At 36.4% G+C, this 26,220-nt stretch overlaps 3 protein-coding genes across 8 annotated transcripts; all 3 read left to right on the top strand.

Annotated features, from left to right (window-relative positions):
• Positions 1–345: 345 nt before the first annotated feature.
• LOC113643191 (cytochrome b-c1 complex subunit 1, mitochondrial) lies at positions 346–6,188 on the top strand. Its single transcript, XM_027147291.2, has 13 exons — positions 346–503; positions 1,422–1,562; positions 1,712–1,798; positions 1,889–2,018; positions 2,465–2,663; positions 2,744–2,823; positions 3,542–3,657; positions 3,803–3,946; positions 4,133–4,293; positions 4,732–4,817; positions 5,308–5,396; positions 5,469–5,544; positions 5,655–6,188. The coding sequence occupies exons 1-13, from the start codon at positions 441–443 to the stop codon at positions 5,717–5,719; spliced, it is 1,437 nt and encodes a 478-aa protein (XP_027003092.1). The 5' UTR covers positions 346–440; the 3' UTR covers positions 5,720–6,188.
• A 4,761-nt stretch (positions 6,189–10,949) lies between these two features.
• LOC113643260 (urocortin-3-like) lies at positions 10,950–12,349 on the top strand. Its single transcript, XM_027147428.2, has 2 exons — positions 10,950–11,177; positions 11,631–12,349. Exon 2 carries the CDS (start codon positions 11,658–11,660, stop codon positions 12,045–12,047), a length of 390 nt encoding a protein of 129 aa, XP_027003229.1. The 5' UTR covers positions 10,950–11,177; positions 11,631–11,657; the 3' UTR covers positions 12,048–12,349.
• Positions 12,350–13,481: 1,132 nt separating this feature from the next.
• cidec (cell death inducing DFFA like effector c) lies at positions 13,482–22,464 on the top strand. Of its 6 annotated transcripts, none has more exons than XM_027147421.2 (11): positions 13,482–13,633; positions 15,283–15,383; positions 15,672–15,757; positions 16,818–16,984; positions 17,158–17,278; positions 18,197–18,377; positions 18,913–19,015; positions 19,179–19,320; positions 20,085–20,234; positions 21,225–21,415; positions 21,997–22,464. In XM_027147421.2, exons 7-11 carry the CDS (start codon positions 18,966–18,968, stop codon positions 22,184–22,186), a joined length of 723 nt encoding a protein of 240 aa, XP_027003222.1. In that variant the 5' UTR covers positions 13,482–13,633; positions 15,283–15,383; positions 15,672–15,757; positions 16,818–16,984; positions 17,158–17,278; positions 18,197–18,377; positions 18,913–18,965; the 3' UTR covers positions 22,187–22,464. The 6 variants fall into 6 exon arrangements, with proteins under 6 accessions (XP_027003222.1, XP_047670357.1, XP_027003221.1 ...); XM_047814401.1 differs by having other exon boundaries at positions 15,672–15,874; positions 18,197–18,367; XM_027147420.2 differs by having other exon boundaries at positions 15,672–15,874.
• Positions 22,465–26,220: the final 3,756 nt, after the last annotated feature.

Here is a 26,220-nt window from a genome sequence, read left to right as displayed (position 1 = left end):
ATTCATAATAGCATCAAAGGAAAAAACAGAAAAAAAAAAAAAATTACAAACTGTTCCAAAAAGAAAAGGATTCAAAAATTCTATACATATGCATCTTTTAGGGCCTCAATATAATGATTAAGTTAAATTTTTAACAATATAATGTTTTTTATTATTATTATTCCATTTCTGTTTGTGTACGTGATATTTCCCATAATTATTAAGTGAATCACCAAATACATTCATCCTTCCATTTTCTACCGCTTATTCGGTGAATCACCAAATTTAGCTCCAAAATCTTTATATAACAAAATATATATCTTTACCAGATATCTAACTACAAACTGCTATTTGAAATTTGTTTGTTTTGAGTGACGTTGTAGTTGACGTCAGGTCGGCGACGTGACGTGTAAGACGAGCACGCGCGTTAACGTCTTCTCAGTCCGCCGACAGGAAAAAAAATGGCAGCGTCCGTGTGCAGGTTCGGGGGAGCCGTGGGCCAAGCCCTGGCTAAAGCTCGTAGTGTAAGTAAACTGTCCGTTTAGTGATCAGAAAACGGTTACGGATCTTTTAGCAAGCCATTTAAAGCTAAAAGCGTGTTATCGGCTTCTCGACTAGACGTTTGTCATTCACATGACTTCCGTTAGACCTCGGCTAAGTTCTAGCTCCCGCTAGCTAAAACTATTAACGTCCAAAAGTATGAAACCGCCGAGCAGAAATTGTGCTGTTCCTTTGTTTCAGAATGTTTTTCAGTACGATGATTATGTGTAGATTAAAGTGTAAGCTAAAGAACGCTGGACTCGGTAGCTTGGTCGCTAGCGAGCTGGTCCGTGTAGCTAATGCTAACAAGCCAACATTAGAAGGTCAACAAATCCACCGGATGGTTACAGACTGAATTCGGTGTCGACACACACCAGCACGGTGACTCTGGACGAACTAATAGCTCTTTTTTTATTTGCGTGTGGGTTGAAGACTAGTATAGGGTGTGTGAAACGCAAATCTCTCACAAGGTCAAACAACATGCCCCGGTTATCTCAGCTGTAGCTACATTAAGACTAACAGGTTTAAAGAGTTCACACACAAGACCATTTATTCTCCAGTAGTTTTACCATTTCAGCGAGTTTTTCATGAACCCCATAGCTTAGTAGATACATTATTGACAATGCTTGCTTTGTACATGTTAATACTCAGTAACCATGGCAAAAAAAAAAAACCTAGTGTGATTGATTTTATTACAGCAATTACCAAATTCCAAACTCAACTGAGATTTTTGTAAACGCTCTCGGTTTGTTTTCTGATAGATTGGAACAAGTACAATTTTAACCTTGCAAAGAGAACAGTTTTCTTTTTTTTTTTCAATTAATTATTCCAGTTTTGGGACTAAGATGACGTGAAATCGCTAATTTTTATGTTTGTTCTTTTTCCTATGTCTTTTTCTCTAGCCTGTTCTGCTTTCTTTGAGAAGGGGACAAGCATCTGTGTCTTATGCTCAAAGCCTGCTGAGTACTCCAGAGACACGGGTCACGACGCTGGAGAATGGGCTGAGAGTGGCATCTGAGACAACAAGTCATGGCACCTGCACTGTGAGAAATACGGTTTCTTTATCAGCTACTATACAAAATAATTCCCTTTTGGACCCGAGTATCCAGTATCAAATAAGTTATTTAAAAGTGAGACTGTTTGTAGTCTGTTTGTACACTTCTATGGTATTTACACCTTGCTTGTCTTCTAGGTTGGCCTGTGGATCAATGTCGGTAGTAGATATGAGTCTGAGAAGAATAATGGTGCTGGGTTTTTCTTGGAACATTTAGCTTTCAAGGTATAGATGTTTATATAATATATAATTTTTTTTGCGTATTATCGTGTCCATGATATTTTAGTCACAGACTGTTACTTCTGTCAATTCTAGGGCACAAAGAAGCACTCCCAGGCTGCTGTTGAACAAGCAGTAGAGTCAATGGGTGCTCATCTTAGTGGATACACTTCTCGTGAACACACTGCCTATTACATGAAAGCCCTCGCTAAGGACCTACCAAAAGGTGGGATGAGAGTGCAGATATTCTAGTCTTCAATTCATTATATGCCTATTCAGAACAGTGCAGCTTGTGAAATGTGAATCCAATTCATGATTTTCTGCCAAAGCCATAAATCCATTATGATTCGGAAACACAATGTTCATAATCAGAATTATACAATACATTTATTGTATTATGTATATGACTGTATATACATATATATTTTGCAACACTGGTTTTCTTAATAGTAGCGATCAGACCAAGATCCTTTTTAACAGGGATTATTTAAACAGGATTTCCCAATAGTGTCCATTCATATGAGAAATGTAAAATGTAATTTTATTTACAAAACGTCGATAACATAAGTGTTAATTTCACACTGTATGAATTATATGGGGACACTTATAGTTTTACATTGTTATTTTTTGGAGTAGTCAATCTCTTATTTTCACATTGACTGTTGTGTGTAGCGGTGGAGCTCTTGTCTGAGGTGGTGCAGAGTGCATCTCTGAGTGAGGCTGAGATTGAGCAGCAGAGGGGTGTGGTGCTTCGAGAGCTGGAGGAGGTGGAGGCCAGTCTGCAGGATGTCTGCTTGGATTTGCTCCATGCCACTGCATTCCAAGGCACCCCACTGAGCCAGAGTATCCTTGGACCCTCTCAGAATGCCAGGTACACACACAAAAGTCAGGTATATTGGGTTGGTTGGCTGGTTAGTTAACTGACTGTCCTTTCTATTATGCATCTCTAAGGACTCTGACACGTCAGGATCTGGTTGAGTACATCAACAGTCACTACAAAGCTCCTCGCATGGTCCTGGCTGCTGCTGGAGGTAATGTACAAGTGTCTTCTTTAGAATGATCTCTAATTTAAAAAGAAAAAAGTGGATTTTTCTTTGCAAATGGAAACAAACACACAGGTGTTGAGTACCAGAACCAAATAAAACCAGATTTAATCTTGGCACCCCTCCTGGGCAGATGTTTACAGTCATAAGGCCAAGCCTCTCTCTACATCAGGCTGCTTAAATGAGAGGCCCATATGTGAGAAACAGGTTAAGATGGAGACATTTCATATGTGGATATGATAAAGCTATTAAGTGCTGCTATCTTTGGCTCCCATAAAAAAAAATTCTGGGAGGTCTGTTGTACTGTGCATGGACTTTTCTATATTACAAACCAAATCACTATATGGGCAAAAGCTCAATTTTAAAAACAAAAGATATTTTTATTGCAAGGCAAACTTATGAATACAGCTGGCCTGTTGTACACCACATGTGGTTACATTTTATACTTTTGTAACAACCTTGCTTTTTTTTTATTGCATTTAGATATGTAACTAAACAAAAACCTTGTAAAGATGTCATCAATGTACTAAAATCCTCAATGTTGTTGCAGACTGTTTAGAAAATGAAATTGCTAAAAAACTGTTTATTTGGGTTAGGAATTAAAGTAGTACAGTAAAAAAAAGCAGAACCCAAAGTTGGACCGGAATCAATACATTGTTGTAATATTGCTAAACTGTAAGTCATCTATGACTTTGCTTTGGTGTAGGTGTGAACCATGAGGAGTTGGTGGGTCTGGCTAAGCAGCACTTAAGCAGCATTTCATTTGAGTATCAGGATGATGCTGTGCCCCTGCTGTCCCCTTGCCGCTTTACTGGTAGTGAGGTGAGACCCTGTATATGTGTGAGAAATCCTTTTTGGCAGAACTGTACATTTGGTGTTTGATATGTCTAGATGATCATAGTGAATTTCAAATAAATGTATTGGGGGTTCATGCTGATCTTTGTTAGCTTCTTGTGTTGGTTGCTAGGTTCGAATGCGTGATGATGCCCTTCCTCTGGCACATATTGCTATTGCAGTAGAGGGGGCTGGTGCTGCCAGTCCTGACATTGTGCCACTTATGGTTGCTAATTCCATCATTGGCAGCTATGACCTCACATTTGGAGGTGGAAAGGTTAGTTGCAGTGTATCACTGGTGAATGTGCTCCAGCATGGCGTTTTTTTTTTTTTTATTTATATCCAGAGAATGTTTTTTTTTTTTTTTTACATTATGAATTGTTTCAAGTGCTTATTTAAACTTTTGTAGAGAAATATTAATAATATTTGTGTTAAATCATAAAATTTGTGTGTGTGTGTATAGTACCTGAGCAGTCGCTTGGCAAGTCTGGCTGTAGAGGGCAACCTTTGCAATAGTTTCCAGTCTTTCCACACCTCCTACAGCGACACTGGACTGATGGGCATTTATTTTGTCACAGACAAACATAAGATTGAGGACATGATGCACTGGGCTCAGAATGCATGGTAAGGCAAAACTTATGCAGTAATGTTACAGTTCCCTACCTACTACCATTAAAAAAAACAGAGAAACCAGAAAACAACTCACTAGTCCACTTGTGGTAGCCAACTCTACTACCAGTTTCATACATCAAATAAACCATACAAACTGGGTTCAATCAAATCAATTAGTATACACTCTGTACTTACATAAATCTATAAAGTTAATATGGTCACTTGCTAGTTTAATAAGTTAATCATTCATATTCACTATCATTAGTGTTAGTTTGTTGCTAAGCCACGATTGTGCCCTGGTTAGCTTGTTGCTTACCTACCCTCTGTTTTCCCACTGTTTGTTTTATTGCAAATTCAGTTCAAAATATTTCATGAATGTTTGAAATTTCAATATATTCAAATAGTAACGGTGTCCTCCCAGGCCTGTGATTTTGTTTGTTTTAACCACAGGATGAACTTGTGCACCACAGTCACTGAGAGTGATGTAGCCAGAGCAAAGAATACTCTTAAAGCAAGTTTAGTAGGACAGCTGAATGGTAAGGCACACTCACACACAACTATAATTGTATATACATATTGTATTTATTTATTTATATAGCTTCAGTTAAATTGTTAATGGGCTGTTACATGTTATATGGTGGCAAATTTAACTGCTTGCAAGCTCTGTGAGAGAAAGCTGGTTTGTTTAGTGAGTTATTTATTAGATACAGTTAGTTCAATGTATGGACAAATTTTTCACTTTGTAGGTGAGACTAGAGTTAGTCTTTTTCCATGAACTACCATGTCAATGTCACTGCTGTACTAACTGATCCACCACCCAATTTTCTAACAGATGCATGGTAGGCATTCTTAATAAAAAAAAATATAAAAACTCCCAGTTGTTTGCTCCATTATCCAGAGATCGAGTAAAATCCCAGCAATGCACCAGCCATCATTGGCTAGAAGGCTAAAAAGTTTAGTTTAAAATACCAGAATTCTTTGTTTACTTCTGTCTTTGTTTCTAATTTTCACACACTGTCTTTTCAGGTACCACACCAGCCTGTGATGACATTGGCAGGCACGTTCTCAGCTATGGCCGTCGTATCCCATTGGCTGAATGGGATGCCAAGATTGATGTAGGTGTACTGTCCTGACGAAATATTATTGCTGTTGCTGTTATGTTGGTCTAATAAAATTCTTGTTTTTAGGCTGTGACAGCCAAGATGGTGCGTGATGTTTGCTCCAAATACATCTATGACAAATGCCCTGCTGTGGCTGCTGTTGGTGAGTTGTTTCTTTCCATGAGACACTTGAACCTTTTAAACAAACTGCAATTTTTGGGTAAACTTCCTGATTTGATATTACTCAGTATAATTTTTTTTTCTCCTCTTCAGGTCCAATTGAGCAGCTTCCTGACTACAACAGAATGCGCAGTGCTATGTACTGGCTCCGGTTCTAAATGCTCATTTAATTTTACCAGACTTCCCGTTATCCTTACTTCTTTTATACTCTGCTTCCCATTCTACAAACATTTCCCCCACGTTTCAACCCCTACTTTCCATCATTTGACAATGAAAGTCCCTGTTCCTGGTTCTTCACCTCTTTAATAGGTACAGTATGGACACAAAGTGTATAGAAATAGCTCAGAGGGAGCTTTCAGACCTACTAGTCTGTGTGTTTGTGTGCGTGCGCAAACCAGAGCATAATTGATTTGCATTTGATGATGAATTTCAATGCAGAAAAAAAATGTAATTAAAGGAGGGGGTGGGGAGTAGAGTACATTTAGATAGAAGATGCGGGAAATTGAAGTCCAACTTGTCGAAAACATCAGACGTATTTATGAAATAATGTGATGTTTTGTTTCTGTCCTTTATTGTACATAACAGAAGCTCCCATTCTGAATCCCAATAAAATACTGTAAACACCAAGATATGTATTATTTTGGTTGCCTCCATGTTTGCTTTAGAGTATTGATTTTGGCATTTCTTCAGAAAAGAAACATATCAACAAATGACCAATCTCAACATTGTTATTAGAATGAGGTACTTGCAGCAATGTCCAATCCAGGCGATAAAAAATAAACAGGCAGCAGTGTTAAACAATCAGACCGTGTCCATCCACTGAATTTCACACTCTGTATAAATAAGACCATCAGTCTCTCCATTCCTCAAAATGTAACTGGGTCATAGAATTGAAATAATGAGAGTGGGGGAGAAATGTAGTTAGGGAAAGAGATTCATTGTAGCAATGTCATAAAATCTGTTCTTTACAACAGAATTCGCATATAGTAAGACTTGATCAAATCAGATCCCTGAACACAACAGTAATGCTCCATTTTTGTAAAAGTATACCGATAGATCTATTACACTGCACCCGTGACTCAACTAAGGCATGACATTTGGTAAAGCACTGAAAGGTCTAGTGGTTTTGGCTACAGAATATATAACCGTAAATATTTTAAATATTTCCTTATGCATAATGTATAAAGGTTTGGTGGCTATTTTCTACTAATCTCATTTCTACTAACATTGCCTTTTCATGCTACTGTTTTTGGGTTTTTTTGTATAGTTTATTGTTCTTGCTTAGACATTTTTTAATAGCTTCCCTTGTCTGACATGCTGCCACATCAGAGAACAGGTTCCCTTCATTAGTTTGATTTCTTGAACATAATCCAACCTTTTTCTGGCAGAACATCGTCTGTGAAGACACCCTTCTGGATGTTTATGGATCACTGACTTCAAGCTGTCATCATTTGCAAATTGTTTTCCTATAAAAAATGGAAGCCCTGTTTTTTAATAGATCTTTGATAGCTATATGTAATTTTATTGCGCTACCTGTGTATCACTCTACATTATAATTAATCATTGTACCTTTTATATACAGTTTAACAAAAAATCAAGTCTGAAGGTGTAAATAAAATAAATACATCTAAAAGTGGAAATGGTATCCAGATGATTTTCACCTCCTTGGCAGACAGATTTAACTAGTGTTCATTTCCATACCCTTGTGTTTTGCTTAAATATCTTGAATTAAATGATAGTGAAATTTTAAATGATCAAAATCAGAAGGTTTCTAGTGTCAAACTATTATGTGAAACATTATACCTAAAATAAATTATAGAGAAAAAAATAAACAAGGCTGTTCCAACAAACCATTTTGAATTTTATTTTGAATTTCACCATTAATGTCGTTGATTATTTTCACTGATGAAAAGCAAACTTGCATTTAGTAATTACTTTCAGTCCAATCTATTGTAATTCAAGATTATTGTACATGGCAAAAGAAACCAAATAAACCAGTTAAATCAGATGTACTCAGAAAATAATAGAAAATAATCAGATTAGGTTATACCTTTTAAGTAATCTGAATATTTACATTACTGATTACATCTTTAATAATGGAATTTGTATTGAGTCCTGAATTATATTTCCTCCATTGTCACTCAAAGCTGTGATGTCATTATACAGATTGAATAGCATTGAATAGTGTTGAGTCACTTCAAGCCATCATCTTTTTGGTTGTGACCATGTCCTGCGTCAATGCAGTTTATCATCTTTGAGCGTGACCATTTCTACGACACCACCCACAGCCCCACACTGTCATCAGTGTATGATGGGTTCATCTATTAAGTTAAAGATATCCATGTTATTTAGGGTGTTTATTTTAGAACCTAATTTTACAAAAAGGAGATACTGATGACGGTAATGATCATCTGTGATTAAAATAAACCCATCATAACGATGTGACCAAAATTATGTAGACACCTGACCAGCATAGCCATATGTGGACCAGTTCTCTATTGACACAAAGATGTGAGCAATCAATTGTATGGATTGTCTTTGTATTTTATTCTTTTGTGTGTTTTTAAGATTTTCCTTTTACTGGAATTCATCATTAGATCATGACAGTTGCATGGTGAATGAGGTTTTTAATGACATGCTTTGCAAAGGCTGGAGTGGAAAACTGGAGTGTCCTGCATAGGAGCCCTTACTTCACTTTACTTTGTATTTGACCTAAACAATCATTGTATGATTTGTATTTATCACATTGTTTTTGTAGAAAATATGACTATGCTCAAAACAACAAAATTCATTTTAGGTAAATATTTTTTTCTTTGGTGAGTGGGTATATCAGTTTAACACCTTTTGTTATACACCAAATGAGCCAAGAAACAGCTTTTTCCTGTGTATATAGATGTTGATCAATTAAAGGAAATCTGGTGAAGGCTTCTGAGTGGCACAACAGAAGTTAATCCCAGAGATCCCGATGATGCCACAGCCATCTGTGACCAGGAGATCTGGCAGTTTCTAATTGGAACTTTAAAATATTACTCCTCACTACATGTATGATTGTAGTGACTTTGGCATGTCTGTGGCATTGCATTGGTTTTAATACCCACATAACAACAAAGTGTAAAAAGAACAGAATATTCTAGTCATTTTATTTCTCAGATGAATATATTCTTTTGATGTTTATTGCTAGAGTAGTTCCCTCCACTGGCTTCTTATAGTTGCCCCTATCAGAATTAAAACACTGATGCTTGTCTACAAAGCCAAAAACTGACAAACACACACCAATCTGCAAATAACGACATCTTACCAAGTGAAATAAATGTAAAATAAATCAAATATAAGATCAGCCATAACATCCAAGGAAAGATAACTGGTGAAGCGTGGGGAGTGAAATCTAGCAGTCTGGTCTGATCCTACAGAAGCGCTACTGTGGCACAAATTTCTGGAAAATTTAATGCTGGCTATGATAGAACCAAGTCAGAACACGCAATGCCATGTATCACAGCTTGCCGTGTATGGGGCTGCGTTGCTGCAGACTGATCAGAGTAGACTACCCTTGCTGACCCCTGTCCACAACTGACCCACTATGGGAATATGAGCCTCAGAACTGGACCATGGAGCAATGGAAGAATGGAAGAAAGTGGTTTTGGTGTTACTTTACTAATTACAACTTTTGCAAAAAAATTTGTAAAATTGTCTGTCAATAGAACAAAACTATTTCAATATGCACTAGAAATGGAACTAGAAATAGCTTTAATATTTTATTTGGTTTGTTTTTATCTACTATTAGGAAATTCTAGCTACATATAACTATATCAAAGGTATTTCTACTTGCTCATATTTTTTTGCAATCTGACAGTCTGAACATCTTCAAACAAAGACTAAAGAGTCACCTCTTTATGTGAAATGTTCTATTTAAAAAAATTTAATATTTTGTGTTATGTTTCCTTTCATGCTTTACTAATTTCCTCCTATAGGGTTTTAGCTCAATGGTATTTTTAGACACTGACCCGATTAACTAGTAAATTACTAATTAACTGAGGATGTGTTTTTAATGGAAACTAGAAAGGTATTCTGTAAGTCACTCTATATCGTGTCTTTTAAATGCTGTAAATGTCTTAATTGAGAATATTGCTATCTTGTTCATCTTGGAGAAAATATCCTGTTGGTCCTCACTGATGACCTGGCTGTTATTTAAACTCAGCATTACAGTAAAGACTGTGTGCACAAACATGACTTTTTTGTTTCTTCATGTGGGATCATGTTCCCAATGCACACACCTAGTCTGAAGCTTCCTTTAGAAAAAGCAAGCATAACAAAAATAAACAAGAATACTCTGTTTATTGTATGTATCTGAATTTGTATTCATTTATGCTGCATTATCTGTTTAAATATATTCATATTCAGTTTCCTCCATCCACACCATATCTATATTATCGTTAGCATATATAGACATGAAGACAGTACTGCTCTTAAGGACTTGTTGCATAAAACCCCAGCAATCCTTACAGAGTCTTGTTTGTTCAGACAAAGAAAATTGTATTAAAAAGAAAGAGTCTCAAATCCTCCTATGAGGTTCACCAGGGATTTTTTTTATGAACGCACAGAAGTTGGAAAAAGCTTTTAGAGTCATCATTAGTGAGGGTAGTGCAAGAGTGTGACCATCTCAGCAAAACAACGGTGATGCAGCAGTGTGTAATTGGGATGCCTCTTATCAACAGGTCCATGAACAGTGGGCAAGACAGGGACGAGAAAGTGTCTGTTTTTTGTTTTAGTTTGATATCTAATTTAAGTTTAGACAGAAACAAAAGCAAAATAATGATAGTAAAGTAGAAGTAAAGCCTTCGCCCTGATTGACTGACGTCAGTACTTGTTTAAGAGTAAAGAATAGTCACACTGCATTTACGCAGAGCCAGGGATAGATAGCCAGCTTTAGAAAAAAGGTTCAGAGCTTATAAGGTGGATATAATACTAATGATCCAGAACCACTTAGCAAGATTCAGGTGATGCCAGTGTTATTCTTTCAACATTAAAAAAAAAGCCTATGAATAAGCCTGCTCTGAGAAGGAGACGTCAGTAGATATTCATGTACTAAGAGGATGCTGCAGGTACACTCTACACACTGCTGTTTAAGCAAGAAGAGAAGAGGGCAGCTTGTTCCTTTTATTAAATGCACCCATGAAACAATACAGAATATCTCAAATCACTCTGATATGTATTTTTACACAGACAATGAGAGCGAGATGAGGGAGGGGGAAATGAAAAGAGGGTAAGGAGCATGAAGAGGAAAGATAGAACAGATAAACAAAGTGTGTGGGGCGGGTGAAAAACAGGGTGATGCAGTGGTGGGCGGAAAGACGTAGGCAGCAAGAGAGAAAATAAGGGTGGGAGTGGGGATGACTGGCACAGGACGAAGAACTCCACAGGAAGATTTGTCATTTTGTGGTAAAGGTTTGGCTTTAGTGAGCGGTTCAGAGAAGCAGAAGAAAGTGACCACTGAGAGAAAGCTAAACAAACAGAAAAGTGAGCCCTATATAATTTCACACACACAAAACAAACAAACCAACCAACAAACAAAAAACAAAACGGAAAGTCAAAAGTTTACACTGCACTGCAGCAATTCAGGTAAGTAGTGCTGGGTAAGTAGATAATGGAGCTACTGCACTGATCGGTGTAGGTAATTATGACCTCTGTAACAATGTTATCAGATTTTATCATACAAATACCGCTCTAGAAAGTACCTTCCATGTTCCATGATGTAAGCTCAGATAAAGTAAATTCATTTTTAAATACCTCAAATGATTTCAATTGGTATGTTTATGTAGAAGATACTAAGCTAAGGAATACTATGTGCCACTTACTGAGATAAAGATTTTGTGTGGTTTTATTGAGACAGATATTAAATGTAAAAATACATCTGCAAGATCTTCATCTGAGTTAATATATCTAATAGCCATAGTTATATACAATATAAAGTGTAAGCCCTTTGCATCTCTTTTTCATTCTGAATATGTTCGATGATGTTTTTTATCTCCTCTTTCTCACCATGTTCATGTTCCTTTCTTTCCATCATTAAAGGTGTGTGTGGATTGGTTGTGCTAAGAGATGACCATGCGTACAACACTGATGGGCTCCTATCTGCTGCTCCTACTACTTCTGCCCTACATGTCTCTCGGTCAAAGACAGAGCTACAATGCCATAACAGCGGAGAATGAGGGGGAGCGCAACAAGATGTTTGTTGATGTCCTGAGTCGCGTTGGAATCGAAAGTGCCCAACTCCTACCAAAACAGCGCCTTGAGCCACGGGGAGCACGTAACATGCGTCCAGTGTCATCAATCCCTAAACGAGCAATGCAAGGTTCACGTTTTGCACTCTCTCTTGATGTACCAACCACCATTTTAAGTGTCCTGATAGACATGGCCAAAGAGCATGACATGCGGGCCAAGGCTGCAGCCAATGCCGAGCTCATGGCACGCATTGGTAAAAGGAAATAGAAACAAATAGATGTTGTGGACTTCACTCGCAGACTAGCAGCAAAGCAAGGGATGAAGTGAAGTAACAAGGTGACATATTATATACCCAACTGTACTGAACCTGCACTTGGCAACTCTGTGGAATTTAATGAAAAAAAAGCAACTCTAGAAGTGTGTTTGTCTAATCAGCCACGCCGGAGCTGTGTTTTTCTGAATAGTATAACAGCCAAAGAAAGGACACCAGCAGAATTAAAATGAAGGCATGCTATCTAGATCTCTTCATTTGTTATGTGTATACTTGTATAATAAATTGTGCTAATTTGACTGTGTTTGTGTCTGCTGTCTGCTTGTTGTTATGTTGCCCATGTCATGCTCATGGTATTATTTACAAAAATGATACATGAAGAAGATTGAATGGTCACAATGGGTGGTGATGTGTGACAGATAGCAGGACAATAGAGGGACGGATATTGTCTACACAGTGCTATGATATGTTGTAGTATTGTGAAAGATCACATTTCAATAATTAAACTCGTAAATATGAATGTCCATAAACACTGCATGCAATGAAGTGTGATTCAGTCATAAAAAAATAATTTGGGGGTATTAGATTAAATAAAAACTATTTGTTCTCAGATCAAGTACATTCTATCTATATTTTTGTCAGAAGCTAATGTTAATCATCTGCCACATGGAGTGACATCTGTGTACAACACAGGGACTCTACTGAATAATGTGCATCACATACATTTTTATTAGCCTATTTAAAACACCAGATATGGATATGCATATACATCAATAAAATGTGCTTAGACATGAGGATATGCATAGGAGTAATGAATCCCTGAATCATCACTTGCCCTTCACTGCAATATCAGTAACTGAGATCAGACACCAACCAACTCCCCTCGTGTTATCTTCAGTGAGTGGAATTAAGCATAATGCTCCTCTTCCTGTGTTGTTACTGTTGGGCTGAAAACCTGGTATTTGTCTCAGGTTTCTCCTGTAATCTGATCTGATATACAAACAGCAGGTTTTGTTGTTGCACTACATTTCTTTATTCTCTTCACAGCCTAAAAACTTTAACATTTCAAGCCATAGATTTTCTTTAGCTGTACTGTTGTACTGTAGTGTGTTTTTGTGTTGTGCTTTTGCCACATGATGTAAAAACTCAAATAAAAGTGTCACATAAAAGTTAAATCAATATATTATTTTATCTAAATAAACAAACATAATGCTTTTCTTAAAATCTTGTAGCACAGACTCTACATAATCTAGTACTCAAAAAGACTTGAAAATATAGTTAGTATGTGCTTTATGTTTATCTCATAGTACTTACAAATATTTTTTACAAGCAAAGTTTAAACTTGACATACAAACATGTACATACATTTTACTCACATATTACTGTAGCACAATTTGTGTAAAGGGTTAGGTAAAATAGGAGGGTTGCGTCAGGAAGGGCATCCAACATAAAACCTGTGCCTAATTCAAATATACAGATGATCCGCTGTGGCGAACAGGGAGCAGAGTCAGAGGACAACAACAGCAACATCAAGGCATGTCAAAATGTCTCTAGGATCCAAAAACTCCTCTGGAGCCTAAGGGTAAATGCAGCAGCATTACTGTAAGCGCTGTTAATCTCATTTTCTACTCGGTTACAAAGTTAGTCATGCAAGGTAATGTTAGCAAACATGCTACTTGCCTAGCTAATCTAATGGAAGGTTAGTATGGCACTTTTCAGTACACTAAGTCATCATCTGGGTAGCATGATGGATTACTTATTTTTTTTAATATTGCCTAAAATACTTGTAAAACAACATTTTCAAGAGACACACAACAACAATATGCCACTTTGAGCCTTCTCCCAAATTACACTTGCAATAAACTAGCATTAGCCAATTATCTGCTCATTCTCAGATAAGACACCTGACTATCTCATATATCCTCAGTGCCTGTTTATGTCCTAAATAATAGTATAATTATATCATATATAATATAGATACATATATACATTAATAGATAAATTAAGAGGTTATAGTACTCTAAAAGGTAGGGTTTTTATTTGTGTTATATAACTGTATAATGTTATAATAATCTAGTTCAGAATAATTTAGAAAAACTGAAGTGACAAATTGCCATACAGTGGATCTGGATAGTTTTCTTTCTCTTGGTCCACTACATCACATAACTCTACAACTATAATCTAGGTTTTTCCTTGTTGGAGTTTTGAATAATACTGAGTTATATAATGTGCTATGTTATGTGAGTTGTGTGAGTGTTGAATGACCCTTCAACTCATCATTCCTACTCAAAGTTACTCAAAGTAAACAAAGTAGCTCATCTTAACCTTTAAATTATTTATACTGCCTTTGACTTACAACATCATTTGGTCCTCAAAGCTCAGAATGACAACTCTTCAAGATCCAAATGCCATCTGCAAGTTCATCTTTTGTTAGCAACAAGCAAGTCAGCTGAGAAAGGCATTTTTTTTCTAGAAATGAAAAGTAAATGTATGTATGTAGCAAATACTTGTACATATATTCAGCCTAACTCATTAAAAGGTAAGCAGTGCTACTGTATGATGCTGTGGGCAGATATATTAATTTGATGTCACTCCTTGAATTTGGAGAACTCACAGTGTAGAAACCTACCCTGAGGTCACAGTTAGAAATTGAGATTTTTCTTTGGCTTTGTTGTCTTGTCATACGCAGAAATGTACTGTATACACATTTTTGCTTTAGATCAATCAAGATGCAGACATATTCACTTATACACTTCCAAATACAGTTTGTGGTTTTGAGGTGTTAATACAGTCATACACTAGTAATATTAATATTAGCTAGCTAGATTTTTGCTTGCAAAAGTTGAACATGGAGGTGTCAATGTTTACTTAATTTGTAACTCAGTTACATGGATCTTGAAAATGACAAATGGCAGAGGTTCGGATTTTTTTTTTATTTATTTATTTATTTATTTATTTATTTATTTATTTATTTATTTTTCATGAAATGAACTTAACCCCAGAAGAAGCAGATCAGCTCTGTCCTAATTTCCTTAAAAGGCAACCCATAAGGCATATGTACCAACAGAAATGCTTGCATCAGCTGGTGGCAGCAGAGGTTAAAATGACCAAATGTTTTTTTAATGTTCCATTTGATTACTCACCTTTAAATATATAAAATGTCTTTATATAAATATAAATATTATGTTTATATAAAATATACATATTATTAATATTAATATTATTCCTCAGGACCTAAAAATAATAAATCCTGTCCACTGAATCCACCAAGACTATATTGCACCATCAAGTCACCAAGCAGGGGGTTTCAGCTGTTGTCGGTTGGTTAGAAGGTAAGGCTACATGTTTTTTGTCACCTCCTCTATTGTTCTATCTTAGGTATTGCAATTGGTATTTTGTGAAACCTCTTCAGTTTATCAGCATTAGGTATAAATCAGAATACCTTCCCCATTATGATGAAAAATGAGATGAATGGCGTGCCGGATGTATGTATAACCTTGACATGCATTAATAACCTTGACATGCATTAAGCATTTTGCTAGATATTGCTTGCCACTTCAGCATACCAAGTTTTATTTAAATTCATAGATTCTTACTTTTATTTTACTTAAATCACCCAGGTTCTGCTGAAATTCCTGGGATAGAAAGGGCTGAAGTGCTTTTTACTCTCCACATGGTGTCATTAGTTCCACTCGAGCTGAAGCAGGTGGTTGCTGCAGAGTCCGTTGTCAATGACAGATGTTACTGAAGATCTTCTAACCTGCACCTTATCATAATCACAATCTCTGTTGTTACTCATCAACATCACCACATGTTAAAGATTGTTAGTGATTAATATGCTTCATGTGATATACTTTTTTTTGTCATAGGCTGGCTGACCTGTTTTCTATTTTCTAATGGTTAATTTCTCTGAAAGTATTGAGCTTGAGGTTATTTCTTTCTTTCTCTCTCTCTCTCTCTCTCTCTCTCTCTCTCTCTCTCTCTCTCTCTCCCCCTCTCTGTGTGTGTGTGTGTGTGTGTGAAGTGGTGGAGGGTCATAATATAAGAGTGACACTGTCATCTTAATGCATCATCTTCTCCTCAAATCCCTGTAGATATACTGCATTTCTCATTATCAGTGTGCTATGCATAATTTACTTGGCTGCATGCCTGAAGTAAAAAAAAGATTGTTATACTACTATCTTATGGAGATTGATGTGTGTGGGGGTGTGTTTTTAGTTCTGTGTGAGGACCAAATATCTGTACAGTCCATTATGGTAGTAGGCTAATACATATAAATAGACATAGGATGAGCAGTATATATTTGCAGTATATTCTTACAGTTCTCAAGCATTCTCAGACATTTATAGGTTTTACATCTTCATGCTGTCAGAAGCACTGTTACTCTGTCAGAAATGTCATGTTTCTACTGGAAACTCTATGTACTGTACACAATTATTACTGCATCGACTATATTATAAAAAAACAACAACAATGTAATTAGGATTAGACTTAAACTTGGGCTTTGGAAAAAAAAATAAAACCAACATGCCTGGTTGTGCTTTAAGGAATCAATAACATCAGTAGGCAAACTGTTTTAAAAATTCTTACTTTGTATTAAATTATACAGGTTTTGTATAGTAAGGTTAAAGTTAAAGATTAAATTATAGTGTAAGTCTAGACAAGCCAAATTTTGAGAGAGTGCATTTGAAAACTTACAAAAATAGCATCACAAGTGTATGTGTGTATATGTGTATGACTTTTTAAACATTTATCCATGGTTACAGACTGTGCTAAAAGTCCTGGCAGTAGAGAACATGTTGAGAAAGAAACTCTCTACTAGGCCAAAGTATTGCCTCAGGCACCAAATCATCAGCCAGGATTGGCCCTGACTTAAGAGGTCATCTACAAGAAGATGAAGAAACAACAATGTGGCTTTATACCCTGATATATGGTATGCTCCCCATTACTCCCAAAACTAAGTAATCTCTCTCCATCCAGTCCTAATCATTCATGAGTCTGACAGACAGCTTAATTACATGCAATGTAGCAAAATAATATTGAGGAATATGTTTCATAAGAACCTGAATATTGGCGTAGATTTATAATTCGTGTTGTCTGTTTCAGACAATTCTGCAAACTCTGAATTTATGCAACATTGCATCTGTGTTAAAATGAGGTTGGAGATAGAAGACCACACCTTAAGTGTAATTCTCTACACATGCGAGAGTGGTCACATGACAGTGAGGTAAGATCTTTACAGAACACACCAGATAAAAAACTTGTGATAAGGAGTCAGGATTATATGGTGCCTTATGTTCTCAGTCTGATGACATCACAACCAGACTTTGGTCTTAATGGAGGAAGAAATGTTCTCTTTATGGACAGATTTATGGTTGTTGACCACTTCTGGTTTTTTTTTTGTTTGTTTGTTTTTTTTGTTTTTTCTTTTTAACATTTACATTACCCTTAGATGTAGGTTTGTAAATAAACACACTTCAACCACTAATTATGACTACAGGCCAAGATCACCTTTGTAACTTTTTTAAAAGCTTATTAAATTATGTAAAAATGTATTTTTTGAATAAATTTCACTTGTTGGTATTGTTGCTGGTATTATGATAAAAAAAAAATCAGCAATTGTTTTTAAAAATATATGGAAGATTGAATAAGGTTAGTAGTGATCAATTTTAATTTAACTTCCAGCATTTAAACATTCGCCTAAGATAACATCATTTACATAAACTTTCATTCCAACATTTCATTTACATCTTTTTTATTTTCCATTATTAGAATACACTCTGTAAACTTTGAAATCACTGCTATATCTTTCCCTGAGAAAGTAAATGTTGTAAAAGTTAAGTCAGTGATTCTTAATGCCTAATTTAATATGATATAATATTAAATGCTTCTATATTTGTATTGACTCTTAAAAGCACATGTTTCCCAAGTGAAAAAATACAAAAGAAGTTCCCTTAATTTTTTCACTTTAATGGGAAGCAATGATACAGTTCAACACCTTTGAAACACATCATTTCTGTGTCATAGGAAATAAGTGACAGGTGAATCAGGTGCTTCTGACACAGCTTATAATATGATGTTTGGTGTGTGGGAGGCACAAAGCCTTGCTTAACAAAACTGTAACCCATATCCTCCATGCTGTCAGACTAGAGCAAAGGTCAAAGAATGAGTGACGCAAGGACATCACAGCACTAGAAAGAGAGCATACACATAGAATACACTGACATTTCAAGACCAGAGTGATCTGACTGGCCAACACAACGCAAGAGAGAAACCTCAGAAGATAGGTACTGAAGAAAAAAGACCAGAGATCTAGGTACATCAAGGTAAAATGAACTTTCACTTACTTTAAGTAACTGATTTGTCCTGATTAGGGGTGCTGTGGATCCAGTACCCTGGGCATGAGGCAGTACAGAAAACTCAAATATTTCCTTATATTTCTGTGAAGTTATGTCCATTGTATAGCCTTGCCTTTTGTTTGGCAATGGGAATTTAGGATTATGTTTATACAAGGGTGTACTTTAAAACATGTATTAAAATTAGTACAAAGTTATAGTGTAATTATTCATGATTTAAAAAATCACACACTAACATTTTATTATGAATTCTGAGTTCTACAAATCACTTCTCATTTTTTATGAGTTGAGGTATTGAGGTTATTGAGCATTATATTTATAACTCTTCAATATTTAACTACTTATTGCTCTGATTAGATAAGCAGTGACAACTGAAATACTGTTTGGGGATTTTAAACTGTTAACTGCGCTAGCTTGGAAAGGCATCACATTTTTTTTCTTGCTGAATTCATACATCTATTTACACCTTTCTGTTTATCGTTCACTCCTTTTTCTGTTGTCTCAGCTATTTAGGGTTTGTCACTTTTCCAAACTCAGACTATCTGCTGGGTGAATAGAATGGATTATGCCAAGAAGTCTCTCAATCTGTTCTCACCTTCGCTCTCCAAGTGAGGGTTTTACCAATGTCTTTGCGTAAAGTATTTCCACTGTTCATTATCATTGTTAAAGGATGTGTACTGCATTATCTCCTTTTAAAAAAGCCAACTTTGTGTGTGTGTGTGTGTGTGTGTGTGTGTGTGTGTGTGTGCGTGTGTGCGTGTGTGTTCATAGTATATCTAACAGATGTGTAGCAGCCAGTGCATCTGTCCTGCCCAGGTTTAACCCGCGCCCCAGACCGTTCCGGGTCACCAACTCAGACCGTTCTTTAAAAAAAGGCGTTATGGCAGATGGACTGAGAGACTTAATGAACAAGGTGAGGAAATGGGTAGAGGAAAAGGTGGAGGGACTGGGGGAATGTCCGGGAGCAAGGGAAGGAATAGAAGGACATTTGAATAGTCTATTTTTGACAGCTCCTCAAAATTCATCTCTAAGATGCAGATTCACAAAAGCAAAGAGAAGCAAGCAAGACTCAGATTCAGACACAGAAAGGCAATAATAAGAGACAGGATGCGAGGGGAAATTATTTCAAGTTAGGTACTCACATTGTCCTGATTCAACTATGTTTTCTATATGCTCCTGTACCACTTTTTCATGCTTGATTACAGGTGAAAAGGGAGATCAAAACAGGAGTGGACAAGAGTAGACTATATGTGAATAAGATTATAAATAACCCACTACTGATGTTTAAAACTGACATTTAATGGCATACCTTGCAGTGTATTTATTTAAAATTGACTTAAGAAGATTACAGAAATCCTTAAGTAGTTTATTAGTTATCATGCATGCCTGTTTTTTAAAGAAGTATGCTAATCTACTGTAGCAGACTTCAATGATGATCAAATTATGAAAATAAAAAAATTTAAAAAAATTTAAAAACGATAATAAAGTGTGCAATTCCATGTTCATAAACTTCCCTACCTTCAGTCTTTAGACATTTTATCTATACATTTCTATTTGTAAAATAAGGAATATTAGAATGTTTGTAATGACTTTGGAAGCCTTTTGAATATTGCCAAGGAAATGACTTGCCTGTATCATATTCTCTGACTAGCAACTCTTTTGCAATTTGACCTTCAGACTATGGATGTGTTCAGTGTGTCCTGCGTAGCAGGCCTTGTGTTGGATGAAGATGGAACAGGAGTGGACACAGAGGACTTCTTTCAGACTCTCAAGGACAGCACTGTGCTAATGGTCCTGGAGAAAGGACAAAAGTGGACACCTCAACAGGTACTAATCCCGGATTTCCAGATGCTGACACACAAATCTACAACATGATTTGTTAAAGATGCTGACAGGGAATAGCTTAGAAAAGCAGATTTATGTCAACACAGTCATCATGTCCTGTTATGTTAGGCAATAGAATTTTTTACACCACAAAAAATATGAAACTGAACATAATACAAAGTACCAAATGTGCTTTCTTAGTCTGTGATGATTAATTCCATGAACACAGTGTAATAGTTGTATTCACTATAGTATGTGGCACTACTGAAAAAGCCACAAGCCCAATGGCAATACAGGTGATTTCTAGTGAACACTAGTGATTTCATTTCCTCTGCTTTAGTCTGGCCAGCGAGTCTTAATAAGAGAGCCATTTAGACAGCGTACTAAAGCTTCTCTAATTTGAATGCTGTTCGTCCAAAGCAGGTAATTTACATGCGCACTTAATTATGTCTGTAATGATTTGCCGGTACCTGAATACCATTAACCTTCGTGTTTACTTGGTTCTTGTCACGCTGAGCTTGTCACATTAGTGTACGCTTTTTCTTCCTCTCTCTGATGTCCATCATTCGCCATCACCCATTAGTTTAAATGCATTAATCTGTATTTGAATGAACATCAGATTAATTTTCAGGGTTAGCAAACCAAAAGACTAGACTAGAGGAGAGGAGAGGAGAGGAGAGGAGAGGAGAGGAGAGGAGAAGAAGGTTGATTGGGGTAAACTGACCCTGCACTTACATTCATCCGTCAACTTTAGAGATATACTTACAAAAGTTAAATACAAACACATCTCCAGAACTGGATTTTCACTCCATACTTTGCTCTAGGCTTTCCTCTGATGTGTTGCACATCAAACATTATGTTGAAACCTATGATGGTTTTGAAGGTCTGTCCTTCAAGCACCAAATCCCTCATTGTTTTAGACTGTAGAATACACAGTACTCCTCTGCAATATTAATGCATAATGGCACTCAGAAATCCGTGATGTCTTTACAGAGCAGTCTATTAGGAGGTCAAGCTGCAGAGCGCAGGACACAGCATAGGAAAGACCTGGCCAAACTGACTCTTGACTTTTACAAAAACCACCCAAAGGAATTCATCGGATGCTTGAATGTACAGATGACCCTCTATGGGATGTATTCAATGTCATATGACCTGCAGTGCTACCATGCCAAGAGAATGTTGAGGTGAGAAAATGTATTCTATGTCACAGCCAAAGATTGTATCAAGGCCATGACTGTAGTCGCTTATCATGTGTAGACACTTGTTTGCAGGTGAAGACATGTTTGCACACTTTTGCACACATAGTAGTACTATTTAGTACTGTGTAGTGTACTTAGTTCTGTGTTGTCTGCTGAAGTTCTGTGTTTTATGTAGCACTATGGTCCTGGAGGAAAGTTGTTTCATTTAACTGTGTACTGTACCATCTGTGTACGGTTGAAATGACTATAAAATCTTCTTGACTTGACTTGACTATAAAACAGTTCTAAAACCTTGCTCTATGTTATTGTCACAGGGCATTTCACAGCATAATTATTAAGGTATATAAGCAAGCAAATGTATAACGTGACATGTTCAATGAATAAGAGAAAATGATTGCAGAGATGTGATATTTTCTATACAGTTTTATTCAGTTGTCTAAAGAATATGTTTATGCTGCAAAGTACCTTAGTGAACCAAAATAGGGAAAAGAAGACAGTCAAACAGACAGGCAGTCGTTCTGCTCACCCATTAACAATGATGTCTTTTTTTTCTGTTGTGTGTACAGGGAGGCTCTAAGATGGACTCTGTTTAGCATGCAGGCCACTGGCCACGTTTTACTGGGTACTTCATACTATATGCAAAATCTTATTGATGAGGATGAAAAAGCTGATGCACAACTGATTGCTTCCAGAAAGACAAACAAACTATTTCATGCCATCCAATGGAAGAAATCGGTAGCTGATCACATTAACTAGAAATCTGGGAGCCTTGGAAACCATTGTGGTGTTATTTTACCTATGTTACTGGACTATAATCACAGAAGCATACACACCATACATTCTTTCAGAGCAAAGGTTTTGCTATGAAAGTAATCCTGAATCTACTGTGTTTGTTATATTTTGCTATTTGCACGTATTAGTTTTAGATACATTGCCCAACAATGGAGTTATTAATATTTATTCCTATTTTTAACTGTTAAGAATAGTGTCTGTTGTATTTTTCCTTGAATTAAATATTGAGTTTTAAAGCTTCACCCAGACTTATCAGAGTATAGTAAGAGTGTGTGTTGTATGAAGAGGAAAGAATTAGGAGAGAAGGGGGTCTAGCTAATCTAACTGGCCTGGGCTGTAATTGACCAATGAATAGGTGCTTTCCCTAATCCCACATCAGCCTGTAATTGCCTCTGAAAAAAATGCAAGAAAAGTCCTGACAGGATAGAGAGAGAGAGAGAGAGAGAGAGAGAGAGAGAGAGAGAGAATTAGGAAAGGAAGAGGGGAAGAGGGAGGGCATGAGAAACAGAGATAAATGAGAAGAGAAGAAATATAGATAAATAGAAAGAGAGAGACTGTAGAAAGGCACAGCTGGAGGTAGTAAAGTGGAGGGGACGGAAATAATCCCTTTCACAGAACGGAGAGTGGATGACGCATTTGGATCCTGTACCCACCACTCTATACCACTCGGTGTCCTTTCCAAATTATGCCCATTCACTCGCACAACACTCCAACCACAGCCTCACCACCAACTGGTCAGTTTGTTCGTGGCAAACTGGCGAAGAGATGACTAATGAGATCAAAAGATAACAAGATTTCTTAAATGTTCCTGTGTTCTGGAGCAGAGGTATTTAAAGCAGGTGACAATAAGTTATTCCTTGTGTTGCCCCAATACTCAATTTCACTCATGTAAAATTTCTCTCTAGTTCAGGCAGCTGCTTTAAAGTTCTGCTACAATCTAGAGGTACCCAGGTCTCAAATGCCCTATAGCACATGATCTAGCTAATCAAGATCTAAAATCTCTGAAATGTCCAAGCCAAGTGTGTGCTAAAGTGGAATATAAGTGCTCCAGGATCAGGCATGTGCTTTTTTTAACCATATAATTTTATCCTTGCACATGTCAGTGGTGTGTCCAGGTTTTTCGACATTTAGACATGGATTGGAGGAAATGGAGGGTAATTATATTTTGACAATATTGCATGTGCAGAATATAAATGTGCACAAAATGCCATCACTTTATAGGTCATAGGTTATAGTTATTCTGTAGTTGCTATTACTGATTGCGTTTACATTTGAAATACCTACAATGCTTCAGCTGCTATTCAAAATTTCATTCACCAGATACCATATGTTGCAAGTCTGCATGAATTACATAGGAGTAATGAAACTCATAGTGAAGTGGGATTTTAGGTTACAGTTGGAGTGGCAGTTAAGGTGGCCAAGCTCTTTTCAAGGTTAGCAGCCACATATGGATATCACTATAGCTTATTTACTTGTTTGTTTTTGCCCTTCATATGTCTTCTGGTTGATATATCTGGTTGATATGTGTACAGGTTTTCCACCTATAAGCATTGCTGAACACATCCATTTACCCGCAAAAACGTTTAAAGATTACTACTCTATTCTTCCTGTAGCCTATGTATTCTGAGCTTTATATTGATTAGCTTGTTGCTCTGCTTATTACATATGTGTTTCTATTAACTATGGATCTATGAGCACTGAATAATTACCAGGAGCAGTGGGATACACCTGGATAACTTCTTGCGGTTGTGTGCATGTGTAGCACAGCCCCTTTCAACACAAAACAACCAGATTTTGAGCTGAAATGTCCTGGTAATTAGCAGAATTCTTCATGCCATCAATCTTCACAATATTCCCTGATCCACCAGCCACAAAACAGCCCCAACGCATCAATAATCCAACCCCATATTTTACACTGAGTATCAAGTGCTACACAGTCTGTCTCTGAAAATGTTTCTGATATGCATGACCAAAAGTTTCATTTTTTGTCATCTGACTACAATACAGGAAGCCAAATATAGTTCTAATGACACCTGAGCTCAGCAGTGGCATTTTGTGAGATGTTCTCAGGAAATGCTTCCTGTATAGCCATCTTGCTCTAATAAAAGTGCCAAAAATATACCAGATTTCCAACTGTTTCAGATATGTGAAAGTTTGGATATGACCCTAATTAGGTTTATAAAGACGTATTTTTAGAATTACCTGATTTAAGTAGTTAAATAACCACTTGTCTATTTTGTGACATCACAATAGATGACAATATATGATTTTACATGTGTGTATCCTCATATTCATGCCCCATAAAATCAGGACATGGTTAAAGGCATAACTAAAATTGCATGAAAATATTTTTCAAATAGTTCTGACGAGAATTTTCTCATTACAAAGATATATGTATCATTTTGTTTTTCCTATTGTTTAGTGGAAACATTTTAAGATTGTAAAAAAAAACACAATTTATGTTATTTATATTATGTTAAACACAATTTTTATGTTAAGAACAATTTGAAAAGCTAAGTGTCCCCAGACTTTCAATAAGCAGTTTAACATATGCAAACAAACTCATCTTGTCAGAGTATGTATTTGAGCCTTGACTAACCTCTCAATGGGATGTATAATACTGCATGAGGAATTCAGTTTGCTGCTCAGAAGCGAACTAGCGTAAATGAAATGTGGCAGACAGATTGCCATCCAATTCCATCCCGTTCAAATGTGTTTCTCTGTTTTTTCATTAATTGGATTGTGGGTAGCCTTAATAGAACATGTCATTTAATAACACTTATTCTCACAGAAGAGAATCGTTATCAAATGCCATGGAAGGTCAAGATCCAACATGACCCAGAGCTCTAAGAGCAAAACCAAGGAATTTAATATTAAAAATGGCAAGACAAAAGAAATCAGAACCTAATCATGTTTCACTTCCAGCCATTGCAGCAACATAACATGAATAATAATGCGGGTGGATTTAAAATAACAATATCAACAGTGACATTCCATGATCCCCAGTTTAGTCTGGAGCTCATAATCCTCACTGTGCCTGGTTTTGCATGTTTTCCTTACCCTGATCTTCATCGTGTTTTTCTTCTACGCTCCCTGATTTCCCATTGCAAATCAAAAACATGCATGTAGGTGGACAGACTACACTAAATTGCCCATAGGTTTTTATAAGCATATAAATGTGTGCATGGTGGCCTGAAATGAGATGATGTACCATCCAGTACTCCCACCTCACCTCAGAAGTTTTTATTAAAAATGGATGAATTAATTCAAACGGGGTGAGAAAATGGTTTTGTTGAATCAAGAATATAACTATAAAAAAAAAACACTCTGACTATATCCAAGTATTCATGCATATTCTCTTTAGTATAAATGTAGATAATATTTATAAAAACATTTCAGTTTATAATGTCTTCTATTGGACAGTATTGCAATGCCTGTTATTAAAACATAGGATTTTTTTTTTTTTGCACATTACAAATTGTTCCATCAGGCCGAAAATTAGCCATCATACGGCCACAAGCCTGTCTTTAAACCATACTGTGATTGTGATTTTCAGCAATTAAGAATCCTCAGACATGCACCCTTGAGGTGTCTCGTGTGACCTTGTGTGCATGGTGAAGCTCCTCCTTCTAGTTCTCCATCTCTGGTTGTGTGGTGCTGCATTCAAGAGCTGCTGCCTTTCACACTGTGGAAGTTTATAAAATAAGACATGACTCGTCTGTTCGATTGCTGAAAGACTGCACTCTTGTATTTTCACTGGCAGTAAAACAACAGTAAAACGTACAGGTTTTAATAGAAATGAAGAAAAAAAATCATTAACACCAGTGTAAATTGTTAATGCATTGAACAATTATGTAACACTTTATTAATACTATTATAACACTTATTCTCACAGAAGAGAATCTATGCATTGTATGCATATAGATTTAATAGTATTAATAGCAATAGTATTAATGCAGTTTTACATGATCATTTCAGTACCTATAAAACCAGCCGAC

Source organism: Tachysurus fulvidraco, chromosome 5 (assembly GCF_022655615.1).
Source record: "Tachysurus fulvidraco isolate hzauxx_2018 chromosome 5, HZAU_PFXX_2.0, whole genome shotgun sequence".
In the NCBI taxonomy this organism is placed as follows: Eukaryota; Metazoa; Chordata; class Actinopteri; order Siluriformes; family Bagridae; genus Tachysurus; species Tachysurus fulvidraco.
This window is presented reverse-complemented; position numbering and strand designations above follow the sequence as displayed.

What these genes read in the sequence shown, in the direction of transcription:
- LOC113643191 (XM_027147291.2), top strand. Translation starts at nt 441, where the DNA reads ATGGCAGCGTCCGTGTGCAGGTTCGGGGGAGCCGTGGGCCAAGCCCTG. An exon ending in TGGAACATTTAGCTTTCAAG is followed by an intron (nt 1,799 to 1,888) that starts GTATAGATGTTT and finishes TGTCAATTCTAG; the next exon opens with GGCACAAAGAAGCACTCCCA. An exon ending in CCCTGCTGTGGCTGCTGTTG is followed by an intron (nt 5,545 to 5,654) that starts GTGAGTTGTTTC and finishes TCTCCTCTTCAG; the next exon opens with GTCCAATTGAGCAGCTTCCT.
- LOC113643260 (XM_027147428.2), top strand. Translation starts at nt 11,658, where the DNA reads ATGACCATGCGTACAACACTGATGGGCTCCTATCTGCTGCTCCTACTA.
- cidec (XM_027147422.2), top strand. Translation starts at nt 18,966, where the DNA reads ATGGATTATGCCAAGAAGTCTCTCAATCTGTTCTCACCTTCGCTCTCC. An exon ending in TTCTCACCTTCGCTCTCCAA is followed by an intron (nt 19,016 to 19,178) that starts GTGAGGGTTTTA and finishes GTGTGTTCATAG; the next exon opens with TATATCTAACAGATGTGTAG. An exon ending in TGAGAGACTTAATGAACAAG is followed by an intron (nt 19,321 to 20,084) that starts GTGAGGAAATGG and finishes TTTGACCTTCAG; the next exon opens with ACTATGGATGTGTTCAGTGT.